This window comes from Ctenopharyngodon idella, chromosome 4 (assembly GCF_019924925.1).
Source record: "Ctenopharyngodon idella isolate HZGC_01 chromosome 4, HZGC01, whole genome shotgun sequence".
NCBI classification, from domain to species: Eukaryota; Metazoa; Chordata; class Actinopteri; order Cypriniformes; family Xenocyprididae; genus Ctenopharyngodon; species Ctenopharyngodon idella.
Genome location: NC_067223.1, coordinates 18,104,025 through 18,123,860, shown reverse-complemented (window position 1 = coordinate 18,123,860; position 19,836 = coordinate 18,104,025). Strand labels below are relative to the sequence as shown.

The 19,836-nt window shown below is 38.4% G+C and overlaps 2 protein-coding genes across 3 annotated transcripts in view; one reads left to right on the top strand and one right to left on the bottom strand.

The window, feature by feature from the left end:
• LOC127510692 (trypsin-2-like) overlaps positions 1 to 5,773 on the bottom strand; it is a 30,823-nt gene extending 25,050 nt beyond the window's left edge. The window contains exons 1-6 of one of the 2 annotated variants that reach the window (XM_051890621.1): positions 5,440 to 5,773; positions 3,189 to 3,209; positions 2,594 to 2,762; positions 2,242 to 2,507; positions 2,001 to 2,140; positions 217 to 1,092 (exon numbers count right to left, since the gene is read on the bottom strand). In XM_051890621.1, the coding sequence (XP_051746581.1) occupies positions 814 to 1,092; positions 2,001 to 2,140; positions 2,242 to 2,507; positions 2,594 to 2,762; positions 3,189 to 3,209; positions 5,440 to 5,494 (930 nt within the window). In that variant the 5' untranslated portion in view covers positions 5,495 to 5,773 and the 3' untranslated portion in view covers positions 217 to 813. Of the gene's footprint in view, positions 1 to 216; positions 1,093 to 2,000; positions 2,141 to 2,241; positions 2,508 to 2,593; positions 2,763 to 3,188; positions 3,210 to 5,439 lie in introns of those variants that run through there. The other variant, XM_051890619.1, reaches the window with a different exon arrangement.
• LOC127510588 (gastrula zinc finger protein XlCGF8.2DB-like) overlaps positions 1 to 19,836 on the top strand; it is a 445,238-nt gene that overhangs the window by 183,461 nt on the left and 241,941 nt on the right. The gene's annotated exons all lie outside the window — the stretch shown is intronic.

The following is a 19,836-nucleotide window of genomic DNA, read 5'->3' as shown; positions in this document are numbered from 1 at the left end:
ATCTCGCTCAAAAATGACCAAACAGTTTCGATATTTTTCCTATTTAAAACTTGACTCTTCTGTAGTTACATCATGTACTAAGACCGACGGAAAATGAAAAGTTGCGATTTTCTAGGCCAATATGACTAGGAACTATACTCTCATTCCGGCGTAATAATCAAGGAACTTTGCTGTCGTACCATGGCTGCAGCATAAAATAAAACCAGGACCACACAATAATCACGTTAACATTGATAACATGAAACAAAGAACAGACAGATCTCAGGGTTTAAATATACAGGCGTAAACAAGGAAACTAAATAAACAACAGGTAAACTTAGTGACTAACAGGCGCACACTAGGAAACTTGGTCAACATACAAATAGCAGGAACAGAAGAGGATGAACTAACAGAACTAAACATAACCCTTACAAAAAGTGGCTGCAGTGCATTTGCAAAGAAATACAACCAGTCAATACAAATTCAACAGTCTCTCAAAATATCAGTTATGACCCAAATTGAGGACAATAATTAACTATGCATAATAATTGCAAGCATCATTCAGGTCTAACATTTAGGCCAAATATCATTAACTCCACCCTCATTATCCAAACATTTTGAGGGCAAAAACTTGCTGAACTTCATTAGTGTGCAATATTTTAATGTAAAAACTCAATAATAAGAGTAGATTTCCAAGAAATTTACATTTTTAAAAAGATAAAGAATAAATGACAATATAACAATGTATCTACTTTCTTCACATATTTATGAAAACCTATACAGCACAATTGCCCTCTTAATCAAAGAACCCTGAGAACTGTCATTCAAACAATCTTAATGAAAAAAGATGGTGCATATGAAAGGGATAAAGGAGAATGTGAGAGAAATGGAGAATAAAAGGAGGTTGAGTGAGCTTCCGAATTCACTGGAGTTGAATTCGACATATCCAGGTTGGTTGCTGCCTATGTTATAGTTGATCCAGTTATTGTACTGAGAAACTCTGGCGTACACACCAGGATACTTGGGGTCAGCACATCCGTTACCAAAACTCACAATGCCAGACTGAATCCAGACGGAGCCATTCCTACTGACCATTGGACCTCCAGAGTCTCCCTGTATTGATAAACACTTTTCATTTATATATATGAAAATATACAGTGGCTATTATTATTAGGCTCTTTTGAGAAATCTGCGCAGAACCGATCACCAGTGATCCCAGCAAGATGCATGCCGGTTAGAAATGTGTCTGAGTGTCGTCCAACTTGTTCTGATGTCATGCTGATGTATGTTTAAAAAAAAAACTCTCATGACAGCGAGAGCCCTGCACATGACATGGGAGGAAAATATATATATATATATATATATATATATATATATATATATATATATATATATATATATCATGGCCACAAATTAAGATTTTTTAATTTGCTAATTTGTTCCCTCATTTTTTTTTTTAAATCGTGGCCATGATTTACTAATTTGTTCCCTTGTTTTGATTTAACTAGAACAAATTACATTATATATACACTGCCCGGCCCCCCAAAAAAGTCGCTGTTTGGATTTTAATAAGCAAATCCTTAAGAGTCTATGGATGGATCATTATTACAGTGATTATTATTTTTCTAGCATGTTATATGTTTGGCAACGGTTCTTTTAACCCTAAAAGATGGAGTGTGTAGATTTAATTTCTTAAACAACCATGTAGTCAAGTCAAGTCACCTTTATATATATATAGCGCTTTTTACAATGCAGATTGTGTCAAAGCAGCTTTATAGTGATAACTGGTATATAATTTTGGCTGCACAGCAGCTCTTAAAGAAAATGGTGTCAATGCAGGCAGATGGCTTGGGTCATTAGGCTAGATCTGATTGCTTATTAAGCTAGTGTTTCACTCAGATCTGGCAACACTGATAGATTGATAATGGTAATATAAAGTCTGCAGCTGACCCAAAAACTGCTAATTAGTGTTTTGTAAATTGTAAATTAAAAAAGGTTAAAATTAATGATTGATGTCTTACCTGACATGAATCTTTTCCTCCCTCATTTAACAATCCAGCACAAATCATGTTGCTCGTGATGCCCCCTCCATAAGCATTATTACAGTCACTGTTGCTCACAATTGGTATCATCACCTCCTGCAGTATGTCAGGACTCGAGCCTGTGGCACAAAACAAAGGACAATTTTGGTGGCTTTTAATGGCCATTTACTGTGAATCGTGGAACTTTACAGTATTGTTTTGCAGGCAAATATTCACTCACCTCCAGACTGTAGCGCTCCCCAGCCAGTGACCCAGCTCTTTGTACCTGCAGTGAATACACTACCAGTAGCTGCCAGACAGACTGGCTTAATATAATCAGAGAAAGTCACAGAAGAGGAGAGCTGGAGAAGTGCTATGTCATTGTCATTACTAGCACTGTCATAGTTAGGATGGTTGATGACTTGGCTCACTGTCCTGAACTCCTCATAAGGGTTTAAGCCTGATTGGCTCTGACGTCCCAGGTAGATCTCAATGGTACCCAAGGAGCTGTACATAAGAAAAGTCACTTTTAATTCCACTATCATCAGTTTATAATACTGTCTTGAATTGTATTTAAGCTTTAAACTTCATACTTCTGGAAGCAGTGAGCTGCAGACAAAACCCAGTCTTTACTGATTAGACTCCCACCACAGAAATGGCCTCCATACTTGGCGCTTTGAATGCTGACTTGCCACGGCCAAGATCCCGCTGTTGCATCCTCCCCTCCAACAATCTTGTTGTTCAGGGGGGCTTGACCACATACTGATGACAGGAAAGACAATGTGGGAATTCCCAATTAAAATTATTTTATACACACAAGATATGCAGAACAATAGTTTTATGGTCATTAAAGAGAGAGCTCACCCAAAAATGAAGAACTTATCATTTACTCGCCCTCAAGTTGTTCCAAACCTGTATACATTTCTTTGTTCTGCTGAACACAAATTAAGATATTTGGAAGAATGATTGTAACCAAGCAGATCTTGCCCCCCATTTACTTTCATGGTATGTTTTTTTTTCCTACTATGGGGGCGAGATCTGCTTGGTAACTGACATTCTTCCAAATATCTTCCTTTGTGTACAGCAGAACAAAGAAATTTATACAGGTTTGGAACAACTTGAGAGTGAGTAAATGATGTCAGAATTTTAATTTTTGGGTGAACTATCCCTTTAAGAGTGACAACTTACCATCTAACTGGCTGAGAGAACCTGAAAGGCAGAGACCAAACAATTAGATGAACACGTACAGAGCAGATAAACTGGTTTGTAAACCTATTACGTAAGTGTTGGTACATACCACCGGCATGAATCAAGACAATCCTTTCACATGAATTATAGTGTTTAAGGATTATAACCAGGTTGCTGAGTTTAACACGCACAGCACAGGAGACTCAAGAAAACAATCTTTAATAAAAATAAACAATCACTCAGGAGAAATAATAAGTCCTACCACACTACAACATTAATGAGACAGAACACTGAACAGAGAAAACTAAGTCTATGTTCAGACTGTCAGTCCAAATCCGATTTTTGTGCAAATGTGATTAAAATCCAGTCAGATGTGAACGGCCAAAAATCACATGAAATTTCGAGTTTGAAGTTTCAAGCTACATTCATGTGGTTTGAAATCCTATTCAAATTGCATTTCTGGAAATCCAGTCTGACTGCTCTGATTACATTTTGTGCGGTTTATGTGACTTTCTCACACCACGTAATACGTAAACGTCAGACGTTGTTATAGGAATCATGCTGAAAGTCGCTGCAGAAATAAGGTTGTGTTGTTACAAAGTGCCGGATGAGCAGAAAATGACAATAAAATGGAGACATGTTTTGAAACTGGTGGAAACGAGCACATTATTAGAAACGACAGCACGGAATAAAGCCACGTATACCAGCCTCCTACGGTTCTGGACTAAGATGCAGTGTGGTGACTAAACATCGTCATGTTGTAAATAAGACAACATCTGTATTGCAAAGCCCTCTATGTTGTTGTTGTTTTTGGCGTAGTTGCGATACACAATGTGGACGTCAATCATTTTAGATCAGATTTCAATCGTATATACAAACAATCAGATTTGGACTGACAGTGTGAACATAGCCTTAGGGCTTAAATACACAGGGAGGACTAATTATCCAGAACAGAAACAAGTGCTGGTTAATTAACAATTTAGGAGATTAACAAGGAATGAAGGCAACAGGAGAACAAGAACCAAAACACAATGAAACTAAACAAAATACATGTTAAGTTGTTAAATGATTTTATTGTCTTGTCATAATAATAGTAACTGAACCTGTCAGTCCTGTGAGCTAAATAAGGCCTGTTTCACACCGTGTGAAGTAGCAGTGTAACTACAGCAGCAGGTTCTTGTGATTTTACACTGACAGCATCTCTATACAGAAACTACAGGGATTTCTGGGTTGCTGCATTGATTATTTGTTTTAATAATGGCCATAAATCATAAAACGGTTATCGGGAATTGGCCATTGAGAGCTACAACTTGATTCAATCTAATTAAATTGAAATCCAAAGGGTAATTAATTTACAAAAAGGTTTTCAGGTTTTAACTTTTTTCAAACAGTGGGTGAGTAGTTTGTTAACATAAGTATTTAAATACACCCTATATACTTGCTTCTTACTTGTGCAGCTGGTCTTACAACCACTTTCAGGATTTTTTTTAATTTACTATCATATTTCATAGATTTGACTTATACCCATTCAATAAACAAGCTACACTCTTAAAAATAAAGGTTCTTTATTGGCATTTATCATTCCATGAGGAACCTTTAACATCCATGGAAACTTTCCATTGCACAAAAGATACTTTATAGGTTATTTAGATTATTAAAAAAGTTCTTTTAAAAACTGTTCACTCAAAGTTCTTGGGGAAGCAAAAGTTGTTCTTCTAAAGTATTGCTGCAAAACCTCCTTTTGAACCTTTATTTATGAAATATTTATTATTAAAATATCAAATAATTACTATTATTATACTTACAATAGTAGTATAATAGGCAGTTGAATGTTTGGACACTATTCATTCTTTATTATTATCACGGTTTTCTATATTTTAGAATAATACTGTTTGTCTAGATTTCATTTCTTTAAATATTTGTTCAACCAACTTTATGAGGCGCACCCTGAGCTGCTGTTTAAACAGTACTGAATGAGTTCATATACATTAAACTCATCCATTAAAATTAAGTATATAAATAAATACATCTTACGAAAGCACAATGTATATTTATCTCCAAATCCAATTTCAAGCATTTAAACAAACCTTTAGATAAAAGATATTTACGATCACTTGTTTGCGGTCATTTCAGGTATCAGTGTCTGTGAGTTACAAAGGTCCTTAGCAACAAGAATTAAATTGAATTGTCATTATTAAACCATTTAAACATTATTAAATCTACACTTAATTTTATAGATTTTAAGATTTACCTTCTATGCTGAGAAGTATGGTTCCGATAACACTCAAAGCTGTGTTAAACTTCATACTTGTGCTCTGGTCTGTGTTCTGACTGCTGTCCCTGACTCATATTTTTTTCAGATACCTTTATTCTGTCAGTATTTACAGTACACACCCTGGTTACCTTTACAGGAAATGTAAAGGCCTACAGTATGTTAAATTCCCCCTGTAGTCATTTTATCCCTTAAAACTCATCTTGGATCACCAAAATTACATATTTAAACATTTTTTCATGTGAAAAAAAAAAAAAAAAAAAAAAATCGCTTAAAATAGCTTGAATAAAACTCCATCCTTGCTTCATTTAGTATACATGGAATCATGAATATGCAAATTAGGCCCGCCTACATTTAATCACATGAGCTTGGAATGCCTGATCCACTTGGTCAGTACTGTAGTAAACATTGCACAATGGTAAGTGGAAATACTAGTTTAGCCATATATCACTGCATGAAAATAGGTGTTTACGGACCAGTATACGCCTGTATACACTACAGGTTTTCGGACAAGTCCAGGAGTATTACTGACCAAATATGGGAAATACCACAGGTCTGCATACTGCCGAAAATGTACCAATTCAGATGTATGTTACGGAGGTATTCTTCTGTGTAACAGCCATTTGTTTCCATGGCAAGTAATCCTCTTAAAGATGTACCAGACAGCTATTGGGCCACTGAGCACACAGACTTTCCTCAAAAGTAATTTCTGTAACGCTTAGAGGAAGGTTCCATGGAAGACGAAGATAAATAAAGATCTTCTTTTTTTTACATTTGCACACTGCACGGAAACACAGTTTCCAGCTGTTTGCTCATTCTATTCTCCTTAATTTCTTCTTTTCATGTTTTAAAGAGCTACGGAGCCCCGGACATGACATGCAGGAAAAAAAATAGTAGGCTAAAACGTGCGCACGATTTACTATTTTGTTCCCTCGATTTACTATTTCGTTCCCTCGATTTATAAATCATGCGCATGATTATATTATCTATGTCATTGCACATGTGCAGTACTTTCCAGTTTCTGGAAAGTGATCAAGGAAGTTTCTGGAAATCTGATCAAGTGTTCACATGTCCTCTTGATCAGATTAGAAAAGGTTTAAACCAACCCTTACAAACCAAAAGAAAATTTAATCAGATCTGGCAAATTCATTCCAATTGACGTAGTTACATGTGACATTTTCATTCCAACTGTGCTAGGAGTCCGATTACAATCAGATTATTGGGGTCCATGTAAAGGCAGCTTTTCATACAAAGAAATAGCATGCGATGACAGGACGCGTAAGCACGATTGGCCAACTCTCCTCACCGACGCCAGTTAATACAGGAACACAGGGCTGTAAATACTCATTCCAAATTCACAACACTGTGAAGACAAAGACCAAGGACGGATTAAAGCATGGGCCTACTGGGCACTTGGCAAATTTACTGTGTATTTTTTTCATATAATTATTTTATTTTATTTTTTTGAATATTGTGGAATAATTTACAAATATTTTTTGTTATTTTTTGCAGTTGCAAAAAAAAAAAATAAATAAATAAATAAAATAAATAATTATTTGATTTATTACATTTATTTTGTATAGCGCCTTTAAAGTTGCTTTCTCAAAGCGCTTTACAACAAAAGCAAGCACAACAATATAAAACACAAAGTACAGAGCAACACAGAAAAGGAAACATGAAATAACACTGAATAAAAGAAAAAAACAACAACAAAATAAAACAATTTAAAGTAGAGGTCTGCATTCCCGCCGCTCTCCCACGGGAAACGCGAGCCCCGATAAGATTTCTTGCTGCGCGGGATTAAATTTTGAATGAAAGGCAGATTGCGGTCGGTAACTATAGTGTACTTTAGGCGGGAGTGAGCGGTCTGACAATAACCCGGTCGCTCCCAAGATGCTTTGACATCAGCGCATCTGTGCTTGAACTTTAAGTGAACAAAACTTTCTGCAGTGGTGGCGTTCACACAGTCCCCAGTTCCCTGTCCTGAAAAAACTGGCAAGACATGTTGTAGGCTATTTAATTTAGCCTATTTTTCTCTGTGATATTTAGCCTATTATTCTTGGACATTTTTTCTCTGACATTTTTTAGGGTGTTGATAGCATCATAAGACAAATAACACATAAAAATCTTGTATATGCTATGCAACATTTTATATTTGTTATCCCCAATCACTCTCTTTCTTTAGGGGAAGTTTAAACGCGAGATTCTGGAAACAATCTAAATTTAGCGGAACCCGTTGGGTTGATAAGAAAATCACTATATGCGGATAGCGAGTGAACATAGAGTGAATTTTAGGCGGGAGCGGGTGCGTGCGAAATAGAACCTTGTGGGAGCAGGCCGAAAAAAACTGTCCCGCGCAGACCTCTAATTTAAAGATAACTAATGAATTTGCTTCCCTCATGTCAGACGGGAGAGAATTCCACAAATTGGGGGTGTAAGATGAGAACCCCCCGTCACCCCTATAGAGCGAAACCTTGCTTTAGGAACGACTAATAGCCCACTCTGAGAAGAACGCAGGTTGCGACTAGGTGTGTAAGGTGTTAGCTCGGCCAAGTACTAAGGAGCCAGACCATGCAAGGCCTTATATGTTAAAGTAAGAATTTTAAAATCGACACAGAATCTTAATGGTAACCAGTGCAACGATACCAAAACAGGGGTTATATGGTCAACAGTCCTAGCCCCAGACAAAATTTTAGCTGCCGAGTTTTGCAGATATTAAAGTTTGTTAAAGGGAACCCCTGGTGTTAACACTTCTATGGCTTAATATAACGTAAATGATGTCTCTTACTGAAATATGTAGTAGAAAACCCATGAAAGATTTACGTTATTTAAAAAATCCATGACATATTTGGACAATGGGCGGTGCCATTTTGTTTGCGTTCTATGTCGGTGACGTCAAAAGGTTGCACTCACTGCTCTACTGACACTGTCATATTGCTATTTTTAACGCAACACAACTCGGAATATAATATACGATGCCACATTGTGCAGCTTTTGGTTGTAATTTTCAGTCGATGAGCCTCAAGAAAAGCGATTTAAATCTTTACTGCTTTCCTAGCGATAAGAGGAGAAAAGAATGGGAAGTTGTGAAGAATGTGGAAGAATAAAACTTCCTAAAGATCCGCGTTTTTGTTCTCTTCACAAGCCTTTCAACCTTTCAGCAATAGAAAAAGACAGCATGGAACGTAGACGTGTAATATTTCTAAGATGAAAGAACGAGGTCTTGAGTGGATGTAAATCTGGGTATCGTCCGCACAAAAATGATAATTAAGGTCGAGAGATCTCAATAATTGACCAAGTGTGAAAAAAAAGACACTAAAAAGTAAAGGACCAAGAATTGAGCCCTGGGGGACACCCATACTAACAGAACCAACCTCTGATCTGTGCCCATCCATGTGCTCATCCAGTGACTGCGATCAGAAAAATAGCAGTCCAGAGCAGTCTCAGATACACCGAAAACAGATTCAAGTCGACTAAGTAATAGCGAGTGATCGACGTGTCGAAAGCTGCACTTAGGTCCAATAGAATAAGGATGGACACAGAACCAGAGTCGGATGCTAATAACAGGTCGTTACCAAGGCTGTCTAAGTACTGTGCAATTTCCGAAACCCAGACTGATTGGGCTCAAAGAGGTTACTGACAGTCTGTAATTGAGAAGCCACAACACCCTCTAAAATTTTTGCCAAGAATGGAAGATTTGAAATTGGATGAAAATTGCTATAGTTGTTCAAACCAGTATTTTGCTTTTTTAGTACAGGAGTGATAGCAGCAGTTTTAAGTGCTTCTGGCACAACACCAGTTGACAAAGAGTCATTTATAATTGAAAGAACAATAGGACATAAAAAGCCGAGACAGGATATAACTAAACTATATGGCAAGGAATCAAGTATGCAAGTGATAATTTTCATACAAGATACATGCTCACTGAGTGAATCAGGAAGTAGTAAGTAAAATTTGGACAGAGGGGTACCAGGAAAAAAAACTTGAAAAGTTGAAGCAGGAGGACCGGAGGAGCAAGTTATTTGTTTGTGAACACTGGGAATTTTATCACTAAAAAAGTTGAGGAAATCATTGCATAACTGAACTGATGCAGTCAGAGAATTAGCACCATCAACTTTGAGATCTGTACACCGTAGCAATGACAGTTGCATGAGGAGTAGATAAATTTAAAACAAGACATTCAAATGTAGTGAAATGAGGTACCTGCACAGGACATATATTGCATAGCAGATTATAAACCACTATAATACCCCCACCTCTGCCAGTGATCCGTGGGATGTCAAGCAGACCAAAACCTGTTGGAGTCAACTGATTAAAAAGGCGGCCATCATCCTGCTTGTGCCAAGTTTCAGTAATAAACTACAAGTCCAGTTTATTGTCTGTAATAATGTCTGATAAAAGCAAAGCCGTATTGTTTACAGATCACGTATTATATAACCCAGCATTTAAAAGACTTGTAAACATCGCCGCGCTGGAATTCCACCCCACGCAGGGCAACGATAATAAATTATCAGAAACAGCTCCAGAGTGAGACAGTCTTTTGTTCTTTCGTCGGGAATTAAGGATCGGGATGAGAGAAGATGGTGTATAACTGCATCCTGAGCTCTGATGAATGTACCGCTTTGGCCGCAGCAAATCGGCATTACCACAGCAGGCATAAGTGTCTTTAGACAGATAATAGTTCCGTTTAAGGCATAACAGCTGGCGGGAGGTGTAACGTAAGACCATGTTCAACGGAGCCGTGTAAACATCAACCCCAAAAAGACAATCCTCCAATCCTGGAGGAAAACCTCCAGGCCGACACCAGTATGAGGAACAGTCTGGCGAACATGAGCAGATGCCACCGTATTACAACTTGAGCAGGATAATATGAAACCCACGCTGTAAATCAAAATAAAATAGTAAATAATCGGTGAACGGAGCGGTGATTCTGAGCCGGCCTGTGAGTGCCACCTCCACCACCGCCACAAAGTCTTAAAGGATTAGTTCACTTTCAAATAAAATTTTCCTGATAATTTACTCACCCCCATGTCATCCAAGATCTCCATGTCCTTCTTCTTCAGTCGAAAAGAAATGAAGGTTTTTGATAAAAACATTCCAGGATTATTCTCCTTATAGTGGACTTCAATGGTCTCCAAACGATTGAAGGTCAAAATGACAGTTTCAGTGCAGCTTCAAAGGGCTTTAAACGATACCAGACGAGGAATAAGGGTCTTATCTAGCGAAACGATCGGTCATTTTCAAGAAAAAATGTAAATGTATATGCTTTATATAACAAATGATCGCCTTCCAAGTGGTTCCACCAAAACCGCACTTTCATATTCTTCAAAAAGCTTATGCTGTATGTCCTACACCTTCCCTATTCAACTTACGGAACAAACGCAGCGCCAGTTCCATTTTTTCCGTAAGTAGAATAGGGAAGGCGTAGGACATACAGCGTAAGCTTTTTGGCGGAACCACTTGGAAGGCGATCATTTGTTTATATAAAGCATATACATTTAAATTTTTTTCGAAAATGACAGATCGTTTCGCTAGATAAGACCCTTATTCCTCGTCTGGTATCGTTTAAAGCCCGTTGAAGCTGCACTGAAACTAATTTTGACCTTCAACCGTTTGGAGGCCATTGAAGTCCACTATAAGGAGAATAATTCTGGAATGTTTTCATCAAAAACCTTAATTTCTTTTCGACTGAAGAAAGAAGGACATTGACATCTTGGATGACATGGGGGTGAGTAAATTATCAGGAAAATTTTATTTGAACGTGAACTAATCCTTTAAGAAGGATGATGAAAACAGTGAGATTAAAAAAGATAATGACCACCTGTTTTGAGAGACAAACAGCAGCCCAGCATTGTGGGGAGATATTAAAAGCGATTTGGTGAGAAGTATTCTAATTAATTGAGGGGCTGCAGCTTTATGCCAAGTTTACACTACAGGATTTTAAGCCCGATTTGCAAGTTAACGAGCTTGCCGACAGGTTGGGCTGTGATCGGGGGAAAATCAGCGGGTGATCGGCGCTCGCCAATCTTTATGTGTGAACTACTCAACGACGCATCAAAGAGGCTCGCTGACGCGTCGCCGACACCTCGCTGATGCCAGACAAATATCTAGCATGCTAAATATCTGGAGCTGTCAGCCGACTCGATATCCTGTGGTGTCGCGACGCAACAGCCAATGAAATATACACTGTTGTCTATGGAAGCAGCAATAATAATCCATTCAAATAGCCTATAATTTGCCGACATTTATTCATAACAGATACACATTGTGTAAGTAACTAAAGCTCACTCTATTCTTCTCCCAGTTCACCGGCCACATGTATTTAAATTTAATTCAAAATTCAATCTAATTTCTTCCCAATGTCCATTTTCAAATAAAGTCGTTGGGTGACAGTTGTTGTCAGCTCATGTAGTGTGTAACCCCCTGTTGCGGATCATTTATGTAGTGTCACATAGTGTGAACACCACAACGACTTAAAGACTCCACAGCAAGTCATGTAGTCTGAACAGCACAGCGATCTGCCGACGTTTAAAGTCCTGTAGTGTAAACTTGGCATTACATAACTGAACCGAAAATATACTTCCTCCCTAAGGGTTAGTGGTCTGGGTGGTAAGATTCGCTCCCTTACCAATGATTGATTACACACTTGCTTTCCAGATGGCCAGATTGTTTCATGAGAGTGGCTTTTATACACTCTATCATTGGGACAAGTGTTCTGCTTTTCATGCAAACTTTCCTCATCCAAGTGACATGCCTTTACAGATTGATTCAGTGACTAGAAGCACCCAGAACGGATTTCTGAACACGAGAGGAGCCCTGGTCATATGTCTTGTATGCTAGCCTTATTGCATAGATCTAAAAACACTTAGGCAATGGACTCAGCTCTGGTCAAACAAATTGCTGGAGAGAGAGAATACTGGAAACAGGTATTTAAAATGTGTGGTGGCAGTGATAAAGTTTTTAGCTGAAAGAGGACTGGCATTCAGGGGGGAGGACGAGCTCTTAGGTTCGCCTCACAATGCGAACTATCTAGGAATTTTAAGGATAATATCTCAATATGATCTGATAGAAATGGGTCAAATTAAAACATAGCCAAAAAGAACAGAGAAGTGTATCTTACTTGTCATCAAGTATATGTGAGGAGTTTATTGAATGGGAGAAAAAACTAAACAAGGAATCGCAAATTAATGAAGGATGCCAAATGTTTTTCGGTCATTGTTGATTCAACACCACATTTGTCCCACACAGACTGTAAGGAAGGGAACTGGACGACGGAGTTGGGAATCCACGTGCAGGCTTTAATAAAATGAGCGTAGTCATACAGGCAGAGGTCAAACACCATCAAACAGATATAGGAAAGCAAGGCAAAAGAGTAATCCAAAACACAGGCAATGGTCAAGACAGGCAGCAAACGATCATCAAACAAGGAAAACAGTCCAGGGTCAAAAACAAAGGCAAGGCTAGGCAAGGACGATGAAACACGGAGACAAGGTCGGATAAAGGCTAAAAAACACTCAGCAATGAGTGTGTGTGTGTGTGTGAGTGCAGCTTATAAAGTGTCACTGATGGGAAACAGGTGTGAGTGTGTGATTAGTTCCTAGGTGGGGAATTGTGAGTCCAGAGTGAAGTGACTGCATGTGTGCAATGAAAAAGTCTTAATGGTGAAAATGAGACCTCCGGTGGGGAGTGAGAGGAAGCAGCAGGCGACGGAAATGTGACACAGACCAGTTAACATTCATCTTCAGATTCGTCAATGAGAAAGGGAATGTGATGGAACGATTCATAGCTTTTGAGCCCATTTCATGTCACACAGGTGAGAGTTTGTATGATTGCATTAAAATGGTAAAAGACCTTGGCTTGGGCATATTAAATTGTAGAGACCAATTGTATAATGACAGTAATATGTTGGGCAGGTACAATGGAATGAAGTACAACAAATCAAGAAAAGAAAAACTTTTGCTGACAAGACAACAGATGGTGATGTAGGCCTTAGTGGAAGCCGTAAATTTCAAGTGGACATATTTAATGTTACCATTGACAATCTTGTCAGTTGCCTTGATCACAGAATGGATGCCTATAAACACATGAATAGTCTCTTTGGTGTTCTGTTCATGCCAGATGCAGAATCCGACAGCAACATTATTACAGGAGCCCATAACCTTTCTTCTGCTTACCCTGATGACTTGAACAGCTGTCTTGCTGATGTGCTGATTCAGTTCAGATCTTTAATTTCAATGGAGCCGGACAGACCACCATCAAAGATGCTGAAGAAAAACAAAACAATTATTGATTATGGACTGCCTTCGGTTTTCCCCAAAGTATATGTTGCCCTTAAAGCATTAGTTCACCCAAAAATAAAAAAAATATTCCATGATTTACTCACCCTCAAGCCATCCTAGGTGTATATGACTATCTTCTTTCAGACGAACACAATTGTAGTTGTATTTAAAAATATCCTTATTCCTCCAAGGTTTATAATGGTTGTGATTTGCGTCTAAAAAGCGTTAACTTCTGCGACGTAGTACACAATGACATGTGTACTGTGTCTGTGTTTTGGGGTTTCATGACCCGACAGTTTCTCCACTATTGAAGTACACATTAATTACTTCCAGTCACAGAGAAGTGTACTAGTCTGTGGAGACCTAAATGCCAGAACAGGTGAAGAACTGGACACACTTAACTCTCAGGGGGACAAACACCTGCCTGGAGGTGACTAAACAAACCCAGCTCCACGTGCTTAAAAACACATATAAATGGAAACAAAACAGTAAAAATACATATCCAAGTACAATTAGTCAACCAAAAAATTCAAGCCCTATTGGATGAATTCCTCACCACTTCTTTCCTGCACAACAAGGAAGGTACAAACCTAGCAGAAGATAAACTGAACAGAATATTTGAGTTATCAGCAACATTATCCAACTTAAAAACAACAAAAAGAAAACCAAACTGACCACATGCCAGTGCCACTGAGAAATGGTTTTACAGTGACTGCAATGTCACTGTCCTGCCCTGTCAATCTTGTCTCTGTTCAGTGTTTCTTTAGGTGTGTTCAACATCGGCTGCGGCTGGATGTAACCGTTCGACGAGAGTAGCCGCTTCCTCGGACACTTTCTGCTTCCTGCAGTGATGCTTGCACTGTGTTTGCATACTTTATCACAGCTGAAGTGAAATAAATGCAATATTTGAGTAATACACAGATGTTTCAAACATATTTTCATGCAATACTTTATGTACTGCTTACAGCATCTGTTTAATTACAATTTAATAATTGTAGTGGGCTCTACATTTTTATCAGTTTTATTTTGATAAACATGACGCAACATAACATTGCGACTATATAAAAAGGGCTTTAACTGTTATAAAAATACAGATTTGTGAGCATTAGTGGAACTGAAAGTGCTCAACTGATCATGAAACAGCTGTGTCTCATCAGAGTTTGTGCAAGCGCTCTGGAGAAGCTGCGCAGAATGAACCAGCCGGCTGCTCTCGAATCGCTCTCGCGGTACTTTGATACCATACGTCACAGCCACATGGTGTCGCCGATGTCTCACGACGGACAAAATTTCTAACCGGCATGCACTGCTTCAAGTCAGATACCGATCAGTCTGCACAGGACTGCATGAAGGGTTTTTTTTGTCTTATGCCTGAGCACATGGCTGTCTCTGTTCGTGTTGGCCATGTGCTCCTCTTGTCCCGCCTCCTTGTTTCCAGTTACCACGCCCCCTTGTTTAGTCCTCATTTGCCTGAGTGTGCTCACCTGTTCCTCATGGACTCTTGCTCCCTTTATATTGTGCTCTTTTCCCTCTTGTCCTTGCTGGTTCGTTGCTTGCCTTGTGTGTGTTCGCCTTTCCTGCGTTCTTTGTGTGTTTATTAGCTTTATTGACTACGTTTACATGCACCCAAATAATACATTTGTAATCGGCAGGCTTGGGAGGGTTACTTTAAAAATGTATTCCGTTACAGTTACAAATTACTTCATAAAAAAAGTATTCAGTAACGTAATCCAAGTATCACAATATAAAAGTAATGTAATCTGATTACTTTTGGATTACTTCAAGGTCACATAGGCCTATATAAAGAAAGAAAGAAAATTTAATTATAATTATTTCTTCTCAATTTCTGCAAGTTTTTAAATGTCACACGTTCCATACTTTTGAATGGGTCTCAACAATAAAAATATTTTAAAAATCTGACAAATTATCTATTGCAATATTATTATCGTTGTTGTTGTTGTTTAGAGCTTAAAAATATAAAAGTGACATCAGATCATAACCAAACTGAACAAGCTCAGATCAAACATTTGTTCTGCTTTAATTTTAATGTTTAAAACCCATTAAAACTAAGCAATCATGTCTTATTTCCACAACTTGGGAATACACAGCCCTGAAAATATATATATAAAGGGCTATACAGACATCTAGTGGCTACATTATGGTATTACAGATTATTTTTTTAGTCCTTTGATAAAGAAAGTGTTTCCGTAGCTGGAAGGCAGAGCTTGCACTGTACAACCATGTTTGCATTTTCTTCTTTGACAACAAAATAGCAGCGAAATTTCCATGAATTGAAAGTGTTTATCCCCGTGGGAAGCATCGTTTACACTAGCGGCAGCAATTATCTGTGTCTGAGGAGATTGTAGACGGGTGTTATTTGCGCATACACCAGCGGGTGGCTCGCGTGAGACATCACTGGCAACAGAACCAGGAAATACTGTAGGCTATAATCAAGCAGCGCTTAATATAGTGTTATTATGGCAAAATAATCATTTATTTAGTTTTAAATGAAAACATTGTAATCCTGATAGTATTCCCCCTTTTTTCAAAATGTAATCTGATTACTACGTTTTTTGACGTAACTGTAACGAATTACAGTTACTGGATTTTTGTATCCTGATTACGTAACGCCGTTACATGTATTCCATTACTCCCCAACCCTGGTAATCGGATTGATGGCTCAATCGGATTGAAAAACGTTCATGTAAACACCTTAATCGATCCGATTGAGCTCGATCCGAATGAAATTTAGATCGGATTGGAAGGCGTGGTTTATTCCTTTTCTAATCCAACAGCAAAAAATTACCATGTAAACGATTGAATCCGACTACTTTCTCAATCGCATTCAGAAGTCTCTGGGGCACATGTGACACTCATTACGCAGTGCACAAGTTCACGTTCACGTCTTTAGTTGTAAAGATGGCGGCGGGTGGAAAAAACTGGACGACGGAGGAAACAAACTACTTACTAAACATATTAAAAGAGAAAAAAATAGTGGAGAGACTGGACGGAAGAAAGGTCAGCAATAACGAGCTGTTTATGGAGGTGTTTGAAGAAATGCAGATTGCAGGTTTCAGTCGAACAAACGAGCAAATCAAAAACAGATGGAAGTTACTAAAAACGGCGTTCTTCAAGGCTAAATCACAGAATGGTAAAAGTGGTAGTAACCCGTCCAGTTTTCCGTTTTATGATATTATCGATTAATTTATGGGAGAGCGGCCTATTGCCAACCCTGAGGATAACGGCGTGGATGTCGGCTTCCCCGAGGACTTGCCCTCGGAAGACACGACCAACAGTCCAGGTAAGGTTAACTAACTCTGCTTTTATATGTAACTTGTTTAAATGAGTTACTTCAGGTGATCCAGCGAACACTTCTTTATGATAAGTGACAGAAATGCAATTTCGTGGAGATGCAAATGTACTTTCCTTTTTAACTCGTATATTTCTTTAGTCCGCAATGTAGGTATGGGATTACCTTGACAGTTGTCCTGTATTTTAAACCATGTAAATAATCCATATAATTAACCTAGTGGGCTTTTCTATGTTGGTGGTATCAAGTTAAAGTGCGCACGTGTGTTCATGCTTGCTTAATGTACATTAAGAAACATCTGACAAACACTAAATTTGACTGTGTATTCTTCATTCAGAAGATTCATACTGATGTGGTCATCAGATGTGGTCATCTGAGCAGCAGACCGTTCTGGAAAAGATGCAGGAGACTCAAAATGTTTGGATGGAACAGCAACTGCAAAGAAACCAGGAACATGAAGAGAGGCTCCTCATGACACTAGTTGAGGAACATTCCAGATCAAATGAACGGCTTGTAGGACAACTGCTTTCAGGTCTTAGTGACATCTTACACCAAACATCAGCACTACACATGCAGACGAATTGTATCCCGACGTTCCGCCCCCATCCCCAAACGCAGCACTCGTATGCAGAAACCAGGGGTCATTCTTCAAAAAATACTCCACCCAACGCTGACACTACTAGTATGTACACCTTTATGAATCTGAATACAGGATGTTGTAAAGCTGCTTGTATTCTTCTTCATTGGCCGAGTAAAGACAGTAAAACTTCACACAAAAAAAACGCTGCTGATTTATGAATATGTATGCCAACAGGGCAAAAATAAGTGTGATTGATTCATTAGTTAATGCTGCAGTTTTTTTTATTTTTTTTTTAAATCAAACACTGAAAAAAAAAAATTCTCAATTTAAGTGGTTGCAATCTATTTTAGCTACATTAAAATAATAAAAAAAAATGTTGAAAGTTAGCCAACTAAACTCGTTTCTTTAAAAGTAGCTATAATAAATGCATTACAACCACTTACCTTTAAAAAAAATTGAATAACTTCAATGAATAATTGCGAAATTTTTAAATGTTACAACAGTTATTGCACATGATTTGATAATGTAACAATGCAGAAAGTATTCTGCATTTTATTGAGGAATATATAGTTTGTACAGAATAAAAAAAAAAAACACACCCAAGGACAGGTGTGTGTGTGCGCGTGTATACAATGTACATATAAAAAAAATTCTCACCGGGCTTGGTCATCTACAACGGCTTGAAGGACGTAGGAGGGCCACCCTTTCCTATTCACGAAGTCTTTATATCCATCAGAGGGAGGTAGGATCGGAATGGATGAGTTCCATCGATCAGCTCTATTATTTGTGGAATGTGGTACCTCTCCTCGAAACGTTGGGCGTACTCTGATGCCTCATCTTTATTAGGTACTTTAATTAGAGTTTTTATTGGAGATTTGAGCATTCCCTTGCAGAAGAAGCTTTTATGGATTCCAAACTGATTGGCAATCACTCGATACTCGGCGCAGTTTGAACAAGGCAACGGCAACACGCATTATTAAGGGAATGGGGGCACGCACTGTACACTCCACGGGGCTCATGTGTTCTTTGATGACAGAACATAAAGCAAAAAAAGAACAGTGTCATTCGAAAATTTTGTTTCCATTCCGAATCTGAAAACTCCTTCAGAACAACTCTTTCCCACCAATCTTGACTCTGTATCTTCATCCACAGATTGCAGGTTAATGGGGGAGGAATGGGCATCAGAGTAATGTGATGAAGCCACACAGGATGTTGTAAAGCTGCTTGTATTCTTCTTCGTTGGCCGAGTAAAGACAGTAAAAGTTCACAAAAAAAACGCTGCTGATTTATGAATATGTATGCCAACAGGGCAAAAATAATGATGAGCTCTGTTGGTGTCACGTCCATGGTTGTCTCAGGTTGTCGCAAGTGTGATTGATAGGACGTCACACGCAGAGCGCATGCGCAAACGTTTTAATCGGAATGTATATAAAACACATATAAATGGATATTTGAATCAGATTACAATGTTTAGAGTACATGTAAACAAATCGGATTCAATTAATTCGGATTGACAAATTTGTGCATGTAAACGTAGCCACTGTGTCTGCTAAGTCTTATTGGTCAGTGTTACATTTTAGGGTACGTTTACACGACAACGATGTACTAAAAACAGGATTTTTTTTTCTTTGTACAGATGACAACTTTATCAAAACTATCCCCGTTCACACGGATCTGCGCAAATGACTAAAAATGCAATGTCACTTTGTGAAGAAAGACTACGCGCCTGCGCGCATACGCATTCTTCTAGAGCACTTGTCTCGCGCATGGCTGTCCACCTTATTTTTACAGTTTATGCCACTTTGATATTCTTCTCGTTATTTCCCTATAGCGGCTAATAAATCAGAAGTCTCGCACGTTCACAGAAAACACCTTATTTTCACATTGAAAAATAAGGTGGATAGACTAAACATGTAATACGCACCTTTTTCACAGATTTGTGTTTTTGCAGTTTACACGGAGATGACAACGGTGTCGTTTTCAAAAACTTGCACTTTAAAACCCATTTTCAAAAGTTTGCGCTTTCAGGCCACCAAAACGCTGTTGTGGTGTGAATGAACTGCCAAAACGCATAAAGTTTTCCATTTTTAGTTGAAAACGGTGTCGTGTAAACAGCCCCTCAGAGCGAAACCAAAACAAACGCGACTTCCCATGTGAGCACAGTAAACAAAGTTTCCAAGTAATGAGAACAGATCTAAAATCAAATGAGA